Source organism: Triticum aestivum, chromosome 4D (assembly GCF_018294505.1).
Source record: "Triticum aestivum cultivar Chinese Spring chromosome 4D, IWGSC CS RefSeq v2.1, whole genome shotgun sequence".
Lineage (NCBI taxonomy): Eukaryota > Viridiplantae > Streptophyta > Magnoliopsida > Poales > Poaceae > Triticum > Triticum aestivum.
In genome coordinates, this window is record NC_057805.1 from 382,819,921 (window position 1) to 382,832,966 (window position 13,046).

Below are 13,046 nucleotides of genomic sequence, written 5' to 3' on the forward strand. Positions count from 1 at the left end.
CAAAGTCCTTAGTGATATGCTCCAAAGCTCTCAACCACTTTCTCAAATCCAAATATGTCCAAAACCTAAAGTCAAACTCAGCCCCACCGATTTGATTCATCTGGCGCCATTGAGTTAACTTGAGATAGCCACCGCAAGAAACCCTAATTGATTCGATCTCACCGATAGGATCTCGGTCTCACCGAGATGGCCTTGCATCTCGGTTGCCTGTTGCAATTATTTCCGTCTCACCGAAACAAGTAATCGGTCCCACCGGTTTGCCTGACCAAGTCTCTGTTTGCTCATTGTTGAAATCGGTGCCACCGAGTTCATGCAATCGGTCACACCGAGATGAGGTTTTGCCTTAACCCTAGCACATTGGTCCCACCGAGTTGATCATGTCCTTCCCACTGAGAATCCTAATGTTCACATTTTGAACTGAATCGGTCTCACCGAGTTCACCTATTCGGTCTAACCGAGTAGGGTCAAATGTGTGTAACGGTTAGATTTTGTGTGGAGGCTATATATACCCCTCCACCCCCTTCTCTATTCAAGAGAGAGCCATCAGAACGTGCCTACACTTCCACTACTCATTTTCTGAGAGAGAACCACCTTACTCATGTGTTGAGACCAAGACATTCCATTCCAACCACAAGAATCTTGATCTCTAGCCTTCTGCAAGTTGCTTTCCACTCAAATCATCTTTCCACCATAGCTAAATCTATGAGAGAGAGTTGAGTGATGGGGAGACTATCATTTGAAGCACAAGAGCAAGGAGTTCATCATCAACACACCATCTATTACCTTTTGGAGAGTGGTGTCTCCTAGATTGGTTAGGTGTCACTTGCACTACAAGAAATATGTCAACTTGTGACACTCACTATTGGTCTCTGAAAGGTCATTGTTTTTCATTTGCGACCTTTTTTTGACCAAAAACAGATGGTCAAAAGCTGGCGGTCGTAAACTGAAATTAATGACCTTCTCTGTGAGAAGGTCGTGGAATTCCACGACCAAAACAAAAGGTCGTTGATTCCATGACCTTCTGTTTTGGTCGCTAGCTGTCTGCCCAGACCACGTCGGATCCGACGTGGCAAAATTGCGACCAATTGAAAAGGTCGTTGATAAGATTCAGCCCGGTCCAATTAGGTGTCTATATGGGCCGAGCCCATTAAATCAGCCCACTTATATTTTTTCCCGACAATTTTTAATAGCTACATGGGCCTAGCAAGCAATTCGACCTTTTTATTTTCTGGGTCATGGCCTTTTTGGCTCAACAATTACTTTTTTTAAGACGGATCCAATAGTCAAATGGGTCCTAATTGAGTGGGTCCCAATGGTCAGGGTCAGATTCTTCAGATTTCAATTTTCTAGTAAATAAAAACAAATATTTAAATCAGAACAGATTGAAAAGAGAAGTAATAATTCAAACAGATCAAACAACCAAATTTGGTACATTACAATCAAACATAGTTCACACCACGTTTATAATCGAACATACTTCACATCAGGTTTACAGCCACCAAGAACACAACTAAATTGAGTGTTTCAACTAAATATCTATATAAGTATAACTAGCTCCAATGAGCTAGAACTAAATGCTTCTTCACTTCTTCATCCTAGAGCTTGCGAAGAAACATGAACGAACGCTAGCATCTACATGTTATAGAACAAAAAAATGGTTAGGGACAAAATAAAAGCAATCAATGAAACAAAACAGGACTGCACCATATCACAGGAAGTTCCATATGAGCTAGAATATGGCCAACTGCACTATGCACTACTCATACATGGATATATGCCTACTAATATTAACATACTGATCTAATACAGAGCATAGGCATCATGCATACCCTAAGCATATACAAACAGATGGTATTCAAGATGATGTGCTGCATATGCAAAATAATTCAAGAAACTACAACAGGGAACAGGAAACAGAGCCTCAAAGCGGTCACTTGTCATGTTTTGTCTGCCATTTTGAGATCGACATGCACCAAGCAAACAAACATGATTGCTTTATTCCTTTTGGATTAAAACAGGAATATGGTGTTCCACCTTATACTACAACATCATCAGGATTAAAACAACACATTTATAGTCAGAGTGCTGGATGAGACAAATATCAATTGAAACCAACTAGAACAGGTGAGCCAGGGATAAGTAGCAGCAAGAAGATAATGGTACATTCACAACTTCAGTTCAGGAAAATATCACCACATGTATCAGTATACATGCAGAAATAGTATCATTGAGTACAGCAAAACAGCAGCTTGACCCATATAAGTCACAACTCTAAAGAAAGAAAGAAAGAACAAGTTTAGCTAGCTATGTATTCATAGTTGAGAGCTAAGCAATTTGTTTGTTTATGCTGTAACTGACAGACCTAGTACAAGAAACAAGCAAAGTGAAACAGTATTGACCAATTCGATGGCAATACAAGCTAAGCAACTTAGCTAGTAGGTGACCATCCAATCCATGATGCAGCAGCAGGTGCAAATATGATATGATGTGAAGAAGAAGCTAGCTGGAGAGGTTGGGGATGAAACCAAAATTACAAACCATTGTCGGACCTCACATCACCACTGTTTTATCATTTTATAAGCAACTGGAAACTATGCGGAGAGCAGACTGGACAGTAAAAGAATTATCAAGCAGATCAAAACAGCAGCGTGGCCATCAACTCATAGCCCTGAAGAAAGAAAGAGCCAATAGGGTCAGCTACTTATTTATTCAGAATTGAGAGTTGAGAAATCATCAGAAAACTAAAGATACTGCTTAGCTAACTAAATAACACATCATTCAGTCACACGGTATAATTCTGACTATAATATAAGCAAAGAACTAACGACACTACGTACTTAGAACTCAATTAAAAGTGAGAATGATTTATGCAAACAATCTGATTTTATTTGTTTATATTAGTAAAAACAAGTCTATCAGGTAAGATCAAGAACACTAATACTAACACAGACATATCTTCCTTTATGTGAACAAGTGTGCTTCCTTCATTAATTAGTAGTAATTGTTCCATGCTAATACGAGCACATGCCCTGGCCTATCGAAGTCTGAATCTAATTAAATTGCACCATGGACGTGTCATATCACCAAGGCAAGTACTAGTAAATCTTTGCACCATTGTTTAGATAGATAAAAATGTAGTTGTACTCATCCTAACTAGCATTGTGTAGCAGCGCTAGAAGAAAGGCGGTTTTCAGTATACTACGTGGCGTGTCAAAAAAATTCCAAATTTCTATTCTGTTATTTCCAAGTACCAAACGCAAGCTACAGAATGAATCACATAACTGCTATAGTGATTCTATCCAGATTCTGAAACCATGTGGAAGTATAAATGGATCTTCAATAGCCATTATTTAAACTGATCAGAATTGCAAAAGGAGGTAAATATTTGTATATTTAAATTCATAACTGAAGGGAGGAGGGGAGCAAGGTGGACATCGTGGTTGTGGGCGACGGTCACTGGCTCAACTTTGTCCAAGTGAAGGCAATCTGGAGTCTCAAGAAACTTTCAACATTTGAAAAACTGCAACCTGAGAATATCGTAGGCACTCACACTGCACATGCCAACTTGAGTTCATTCTGAATTTCTGTTAGACACAAATCACCATGGCACAACTAGGCATAACAATGATATGTTCTAAAAGGGCCGCGTCAAACAAAAACGAAGTACAGATAAGGGATTTCAAGCCCTTGTGTGACGCCAAAATGTTCTATGCCAGCCCTAGTATGCAGCTATCCTTTTGCTGAATGCCGAACCATTTAGATCGTTAACTGTCGCTGAAGAACAAAAACAACATGTAAAATGCCACCATCAAATCAGAACTCACGTAACCCTACAGACCAGGAAAATGCATCAAAAGTTGTATGCTCACCTTGTCACGTAAACCTACAGACCAGATCAACACGGCAGCGGTTGCTCATCCGCCATGCCTTTGAAGACGAGGAACCTGAGCAACTATAACTCGAAGTATATGAAGCTCCCCTTGCTGTGCGTGAAGTAGCAGCCGAAGCTGCAGCCCACCACGCACTGCCACCGCGGGCCATGGATCGTGTCGAACTCCTACAGTGCAGCCGTCCAAATCAGATCCAATCATTCGGCAGCACTTGCACAACTAACTGCTAATTTATGTTCAAGTACATCGTTCTTTCTCTTGCAAGACTGTCTCTAGCTTGTTACCTGCAGATTCAGAGGCTATAGATTTGGGGGCAGTATTGGCAAGTTTCTCACCTTCTTGATGTGCGCCGCGATGCTCCGGCAGTCGAGGACGTCGAAGCAGTCGAGCGCCCGGGACGCCGCCGACGTGGCCTGCAGCTGCATCTTGGCCGGCATGTCGGTGTCCTCCATCGTCGCCTTCCCTTCCAGCATCCCGCTCGCTCGAGTGGACCGGAGGTTGGGGGTGAACAACCGCTACAAGAACAGAGAGTGAGAGAGGGGGGATAGAGGTGAACCACCACCGTACCAAATCAAGAAAGAAAACTAAAATCTGAGAGGGGAGATGGGTCGGACCTTGAGGAGCAGAGGGAGATTTGGGAGACCGTGATGGACTTGGGAGGTGGAGACCATCCTGGTCGCCATGGGTGGGCTCGCCGGAGAGGAGATCGCCTGCTGCCGGCGCGCGTCCTTGCAGGTTGACGAAGAACCGGTCGTCCTCGAGCAGATCAAGGCCATCCCAGAGATGGATCGGCGCTTGAGGGCTCGGGATTCACCGGAGCAACGCCGGATCGAGTTGGAGGCGACCGAAACCCTAGATACCACGGGCTAGGAATTCGGGCTCCCCCTGCCATGGCCATGGCCGCGGGGTAGGAGTTAGGCTTGAGCTGGGTTGGCTCTGGAGACCGCCGGCGGGGCTGGTTGAGAGGAGGTCGCCGCCGGCAGGTGGGATCGGAGGAGAGGATTGGACCGAATCGTGGGAGGTACGGCGTCGCGACAGAGAAGAGTTGGAAGGGGAAAGGAGGAGAAGGGAGCGAGGAAAGAAAGGAGGCGGGGGGGGGGGGTGGATGGAAAATGACCTAGGGTTTTGGAGTTAGTGTGGAAGGGTTGAGGACGGCTGTTGGATCCGCGAGCATCCGACGGCGTATGATGCACGATCCGCGTGAGACGTCCACGGATCAATCAGAATGCAATATGATGTTGTGACCATCTAAATAGGTCAAAGTTGCCTAAAAATAATGCATTAAAATCATGTCAGCTATTTTATGACTTGAGAAATTCAAAAAGAAAATGGAAAACCTTCTCATTGTGTCACCAAAATGTGAACAAGTTTTCAGAAAAAATTAACAAACATGAAAAAAGATAAATATCTTTAAAAAGGTGTCGTGAGACATGAGTTTTTTTGGCAAAAAAGACATTTTCCATTTTTCGAATCCCTGAAATGAGTTTTTTTTGTGAAGGACCTATAATATATTTCTTGAAAAGTTGGACAAATCAATTTTTTAAAATATTAGGCCATATTTAATGCACAATTGACCAAATGGTTGGGTGTAAAAAGTTTTGATCCACCTCTCGTGAAATAGACAAATTTTCGCCGATTCAGTTGGAAGCGGGTCAAATTTGAACTGTAGCTGCCTTGTAGTTTGCTCTTTATTTTTTCCAAAAATCATTTCTAGGTACATAAGTATCTATTTAATCAGAGAAACACCAAAAAAATTCCAAGATTCAACCACTAGCTAGGAACGATCATTCCCGCCGTTTTGACCGCATTTTAAAACGGGCATAAAAAATTCAAAAAAATCAAAAATTTGGGAAACATTCGCATTGTGTCATTATATGTGGCCAAGTTCCCAGGAAAAATAACAAACTTGTAATACGACAATTATTTTTAAAAAGTGTTCTTAGAAACAAGCTATCACGTGTGGATATCAATGGCTTTCAAGCCAAATGATCAATCTTATGGCCACATTCATGGCATAGTTTGTTCAAATGATCTCATATTGTGCACAAGGGTGTATATTGGAATGGCAAACAATGTTCCCTAAGGAAGTTTTCATTTTCTTTGGACGAAAAAACCATTTTCCATTTTTCGAGTGCCCAAAAGGAGGTTTTTTGTGAAGGACCTCCCAAATAATTGTTGCATAATTGGACCAAATAATTTTTCTAAAATAGTAGGCCATATTTAATGCACAATTGACCAAATGGTTGGGTGTAAAAAGTTTTGATCCACCTCTCATGAAAAAGACAAATTTCCGCCAATTCAGCTGGAAGCGGGTCAAATTTGAACTGTAGCTGCCTTGTAGTTTGCTCTTTATTTTTTCCAAAAATCATTTATAGGTACATATGTATCTATTTAATCAGAGAAACACCAAAAAAATTCCAAGATTCAACCACTAGCTAGGAACGGTCATTCCCGCCGTTTTGACCGCATTTTGAAACGGGCATAAAAAATTCAAAAAAAATCAAAAATTGGGAAACCTTCGCATTGTGTCATTATATGTGGCCAAGTTCCCAGGAAAAATAACGAACTTGTAATACGACAATTATTTTAAAAAAGTGTTCTCAGAAACGAGCTATCACGTTTGGAGATCAATGGCTTTCAAGCCAAATGATCAATCTTATGGCCACATTCATGGCATAGTTTGTTCAAATGATCTCATATTGTGCACAAGGGTGCATATTGGAATGACAAACAATGTTTCCTAAGGAACTTTTCATTTTCTTTGGACGAAAAAACCATTTTCCATTTTTCGCGTGCCCAAAAGGAGGTTTTTTTTTGTGAAGGACCTCCCAAATAATTGTTGCATAATTGGACCAAATCATTTTTCTAAAATACTAGGCCATATTTAATGCACAATTGACCAAATGGTTGGGTGTAAAAAGTTTTGATCCACCTCTCGTGAAAAAGACAAATTTCCGCCGATTCAGCTCGAAGCGGGTCAAATTTGAACTGTAGCTGCATTGTAGTTTGGTCTTTATTTTTTTCCAAAAATCATTTCTAGGTACATAAGTATCTATTTAATCAGATAAACACCAAAAAAATTCCAAGATTCAACCACTAGCTAGGAACGGTCATTCCCGCAGTTTTGACCGCATTTTGAGACGGGCATAAAAATTCAAAAAAAATCAAAAAATTGGGAAACCTTCGCATTGTGGCATTATATGTGGCCAAGTTACCAGGAAAAATAATAAACTTGTAATACGACAATTATTTTAAAAAAGTGTTCTCAGAAATGAGCTATCACGTGTGGAGATGAATGGCTTTCAAGCCAAATGATCAATCTTATGGCCACATTCATGGCATAGTTTGTTCAAATGATCTCATATTGTGCACAATGGTGCATATTGGAATGGCAAACAATGTTGCCTAAGGAAGTTTTCATTTTCTTTGGACGAAAAAACCATTTTCCATTTTTCGAGTGCCCAAAAGGAGGTTTTTTTGTGAAGGACCTCCCAAATAATTGTTGCAAAATTGGACCAAATCAATTTTCTAAAATACTAGGACATATTTAATGCACAATTGACAAAATGGTTGGGTGTAAAAAGTTTTGATCCACCTCTCGTGAAAAAGACAAATTTCTGCGAATTCGGGTGGAAGCGGGTCAAATTTGAACTGCAGCTGCCTCATAGTTTGCTATTTATTTTTTCCAAAAATCATTTCTAGTTACATAAGTACCTATTTAATCATAAATACATGGTTTGGTGGCGATACGTCGAGGTTTGGGTGGTGGCCGAGGGCTCCAACTCTAGAGCGCGTAAACTCGCATGCCCGCCACATGGTCACCGCGTGACCATGGCGTTGCCATGTGTTCTGGGCAGCCTAGGCAACTCTAGTGGGTTGAGCACTCCCCAGGTAGGTGCTAGGAAGAAAATTACAACATAAGATTCTCACGAGGAGACCGATCGATGCACAAACATGAATTAGCAGCCAAGTGTTTGGTTAGCGGTACAGGAAATGTACATGGCCAATGGGCATGAGTTTTGGCTGAGGATGATCAGTTACTAAGAAGACCGTCTTCACAAATTTTCAGCTCAAAAGGAGGATCCTAGGTGGTACTTGCTTTGCAAAGTACCACACTGGACATAAATACGAATGTTGAAGCTGGGCTCAAAATAATGAATGGATTGAGATGGTATTTGGTGTAGGATGGTTATTTGGGCATAGGAAAGCACCGTGGAAAATGGATACTATTTGGACATGACAAAGTGGTACTTCCTTCACAAAGTGTTGTTCTGAACAGAATAAGAAAATGAATATTGTTGAATTATTTTTGAACTAGGCAAGGAAGGTTTTTTACAAATTTGACGAAGATATGACCCAAAGAATTTATGAGATTTTTTTGGGAATTTTGGGAATGACAGAAATATAGGTTGCTTCACAACCTGGGGTAAAAATTGCCACATGGACATGACACATAGGCAAAACTGATGAGGTGGCGCCTAGTCATAGCAACCCACCACAATTTACAAGGTTATGACCATCTATATTGGTCCTGATCAGCTAGAAATAAGGCAGCGGACCAGTGCTATCTGCTTGATGACCATTTCGTGTAAGGAAATTACGACCTTTCTGACCAAAATGGTTGATATAGTTTAGCGTTTGGAGCCCCCCGAACAGCTTTTGACCAATTGGTCTCAAATGGTCATAGATCTATGACCAATTCTTCCAGGGTCACTGCTAGAAGGTCACTAGTTGACATATTTCTTGTAGTGTTGGGAGCCTCCGTCAAGATTGTGGAGTTGAACCAAGGAGTTTGTAAGGGCAAGGAGATCGCCTACTTCGTGAAGATATACCCAAGTGAGGCAAGTCCTTCGTGGGTGATGGCCATGGTGGGATACACAAGGTTGCTTCTTTGTGGACCCTTCGTGGGTGGAGCCCTGCGTGGACTCGCGCAACCGTTACCCTTCGTGGGTTGAAGTCTCCACCAACATGGATATACGATAGCACCACCTATCGGAACCACGCCAAAAATCTCCGTGTCTCCAATTGCGTTTGCACACTTCAATCCCATCCCTTTACTTTCTTGCAACTTGCATGCTTTACTTTCCGCTGCTCATATACTCTTGCCATGCTTGCTTGAAATGTATTGTGAATGCTTAAACTTGTGCTAAAACTCCACCTCAACTTGAAGAATTTAAAAACTGCTACTTTTACTTGTTGAGGGTCTAATCACCCCCCTGCAAACACCTCTTCTTGATCCTTTCAGATAAACATCTTATGCAATCGAAATATGTGACATGATATGGCCATCATCATCTTGTGCTTTTGATCTCCATCTTCAAAGCATCATCATGATCTCCATCTTCACCGGCTCGACACCTTGATCTCCATCGTTGCATTGTGGTCATCTCGCCAACTATTGCTTCTACAACTATCGCTAACGCATAGTGATAAAGTAAAGCAATTACATGGCGTTTGCATTTCATACAATAAAGAGACAACCATAAGGCTCCTGCCGGTTGCCGATAACTTTTACAAAACATGATCATCTCATACAATAACGTATATCACATCATGTCTTGACCATATCACATCACAACATGCCCTGCAAAAACAAGTTAGACGTCCTCTACTTTGTTGTTGCAAGTTTTACGTGGCTGCTATGGGCTTCTAGCAAGAACCGTTCCTACATACGCACAAAACCACAACGATGTTTCATTAAGTTTGTTGTTTTAACCTTCTTCAAGGACCGGCCGTAGTCAAATTCGATTCAACTAATGTAGGAAAAATAGACACCCGCCAGCCACTTTTATGCAAAACTAATTGCATGTCTGTCGGTGGAACCGGTCTCATGTGCGTGGACATGTAAGGTTGGTCCGGGCCTCTTCATTCCACAATACCGCCGAATCAAAATAAGAATTTGATAGTAAGCAGTATAACAACCACCGCCCACAACTCTTTATGTTCTACTCGTGCATATCATCTACGCATAGACCTGGCTCTGATACCACTGTTGGGAAACGTAGCATGGAAAACAAAAAAATCTATGCTCACGCAATGATCTATCCATGGAGATGCATAGCAACGAGGGGGAGAGTGTGTCTACGTACCCTCGTACACCGTAAGCGGAAGCGTTTCACAACGCGGTTGATGTAGTCGAACTTCCTTCGCGCTCCACCGATCAAGTACCGAACGTACGGCACCTCCGAGTTCTGCACACGTTTAGCTCGATGACGTCCCTTGCTTTCTTGATCCAGCAAAGTGTCGAGGAAGTAGATGAGTTCCATCAGCACGACGGCATGGTGACGGTGATGGTGATGTGATCCTTGGAGGGCTTTGCCTAAGCACCGCGAGAATATGACCGGGGGTGTAAACTTTGGAGGGGGGTGCTGCACACGACTAACAATTGATGTTGTGTGTTCTAGGTGCCCCCTCCTCACACACACACACACACACACACACACACACACACACACACACATATATATATGTGGTAGGGGAGGACAGGCAGCCAGATGGCACCCCAAGTAGGATCCGAATCCTACTCGGCGTTTCCCCAAGTGGCGCCCCCCTTTCCTTTTTCCACCGGAGAAGAAAGGTAGGGGGAGAAGAGAAGGAAGGGGGGCAAACCCCCTCTTCTCCTTCTCCTATTCGGCAAACCGCCATAGGGGGTGCGCCACCCCTTGTGGGCTGGTGTGCTCCCCTCTCATGGCCCATATATTCCCCCCGGGGGTTCCGGTAACGCCCCTCCGGTACTTCGATAAATACCCAATACACTCCGGAACACTTTCGGTGTCCGAATACTATCGTCCTATATATCAATCTTGACCTCTCGATCATTTCGAGACTCCTCATCATGTCTGTGATCTCATCCGAGACACTGAACAACATTCCGTCACCAAATCACATAACTCATTTAATACTAAATCGTCATTGAACGTTAAGCGTGCGGACCCTACGGGTTCGAGAACTATGTAGACATGACCAAGACACATCTCCGGTCAATAACCAATAGCAGAACCTGGATGCCCATATTGGCCCCTACATATTCTACGAAGATCTTTATCGGTCGAACCATTATGACAACATACGTAATTCCCTTTGTCCATCGGTATGTTACTTGCCCGAGATTCAATCATCGGTATCTTCATAGCTTGTTCAATCTCGTTACCGGCAAGTCTCTTTACTCGTTCCATAATACATCACCTCGTGACCAACTCCTCATTTTCTTGTAAGTTTATGATGTGTATTACCGAGAGGGCCCAGAGATACCTCTCGATACTCGGAGCGACAAATCCTAATCTCGATCTATGCCAACTCAACAAACACCTTTGGAGATACCTGTAGAGCATATTTATAATCACCCGGTTATGTTGTGACGTTTGGTAGCACACAAGGAATTCCTCCGGTACCCGGGAGTTGCACAATCTCATAGTCGAAGGAATATGTATTTGACATGAAGAAAGCAATAGCAATAAAACTGAATGATCATTATGCTAAGCTAATGGATGGGTCTTGTCCATCACATCATTCTCCTAATGATGTGATCCCGTTATCAAATGACAACTCATGTCAATGGTTAGGAAACCATAACTATCTTTGATCAACGAGCTAGTCTAGTAGAGGCTCACTAGGGACACAGTGTTTGTTTTTGTATTCACACATGTATTAAGGTTTCCGATCAATACAATTCTAGCATGAATAATAAACCTTTATCATGAATAAGTAAATATAAAATAACAACTTTGTTATTGCCTCTAGGGCATATTTCCTTCACTTTAAAGGTTGCATGTTCAACAGATGGAGATGGTAAACGTAGCTCTGGAGTTGATGATCTCGCTCGCCATGAACCACCATCCCAGGTGCTTGCTTTAACTTTGAAGTGTCATATGTGGTTGCATGTTTCATATGGTGTCTATCTTGTATTTGAAAGGCCTAAGTCGGTCTTTATTAAGATAAGGAAAGATATTTTTTACATGAACCACCATCCCGGGAGCACCAGAAGACAAATAGCTAGTCAGGGCACTGGCCGAGCCAGTGATAAGCCCAACACAGACAGGCATCACCTGGAAGCCAACTAAAAAGCCATGATGGTGGCGAAGCAACCCACCTCCCACCTGGCTCTCAAGTCCTCAATGATCATGCTCACCACTCCAGCCGTATGTCTAGCTTGTATTGCTTCCAATTTGGTTAAATTGCATCAGCTTAGCTTACACATTATACCTTTGAATATGACATGCCTTCCTGTTTTTGGTACATACTAGTACATCTGTCTATTAACCATCTTCTTACATCAAACTAATGTTCTTGTGTATCCCTCATCAATCACTTATGATGAGACAGTCATGCAAGTGGGTTACTGTGAGAAAATATGCTCTTTTAAAGGATGCAGTGTCAGCCTCCCCACATGATTCTCAAGAAACAACAAGGCTAGATGAAGATAGTGAACGTAGCTCTGTAGTTGTTGACCACATTTCCCCTGCACCAGCATGGCAGGTGCTTGCTCTTACTTGGCAGTGTGACATGTGGTTGCATGTTGCATATGGTGTCTAGATTGTAACTCTTCTAATCTGGTGAAATTGCATGTGCTATTCTGCTTAGTTTATACATTATACCTGTTAATGTGACATGCCTTCCTGTTTTTAGTACATAGTACATCTGTCTATTGAGCATGTCCTCACATAAAACTATTGTTTTTTGTATCCCGCATCAATTAATATGACGAGACACCTTTAGTATATGAGTGTGATATTGGTTACATCTTTCATATGATTTATAGCATGCGCTGCTTCTAATGTGTTGAAACGCCATTTATTATGGGACGATTTTAACTTGCCAGAGTCATATTGGTTTCATCTTTCATGTGGTGTCTAGCTTGCATTGCTTCTTATTTGTTGAAATAGCTTCTGCTTAGTTTACACAAATAGTTGTGAATATGCCATTCCATCCTGTTTTTCGTACATATTCCATCTTGGTATCATGTGTTTGCCTTACATCAAAGTAGTGATTGTCAGTATCATGCACGAATGAGTTCTAAAGAGTGAATTTTATTGATTTTTATTGTCGGTTTCACTTGACAATTCAAAATCAATAAAGCGGAAGGAAATTAGCAAGGCAGTGGATAAAGGTGCTCCTTCCAAACGGAGGGCCTCTACAGATTCTACTCCACCCCCTAGA

The 13,046-nt window shown here is 42.0% G+C and overlaps 1 protein-coding gene across 1 annotated transcript; it reads right to left on the reverse strand.

The window, feature by feature from the left end:
• Window positions 1–3,952: 3,952 nt before the first annotated feature.
• LOC123100080 (dynein light chain LC6, flagellar outer arm-like) lies at window positions 3,953–4,363 on the reverse strand. Its single transcript, XM_044522070.1, has 2 exons — window positions 4,226–4,363; window positions 3,953–4,057 (listed from the first exon to the last, which is right to left on the reverse strand). The coding sequence occupies exons 1-2, from the start codon at window positions 4,361–4,363 to the stop codon at window positions 3,953–3,955; spliced, it is 243 nt and encodes an 80-aa protein (XP_044378005.1).
• Window positions 4,364–13,046: the final 8,683 nt, after the last annotated feature.

What these genes read in the sequence shown, in the direction of transcription:
- LOC123100080 (XM_044522070.1), bottom strand. Translation starts at nt 4,363, where the DNA reads ATGCTGGAAGGGAAGGCGACGATGGAGGACACCGACATGCCGGCCAAG. An exon ending in TCGCGGCGCACATCAAGAAG is followed by an intron (nt 4,058 to 4,225) that starts GTGAGAAACTTG and finishes GCTGCACTGTAG; the next exon opens with GAGTTCGACACGATCCATGG.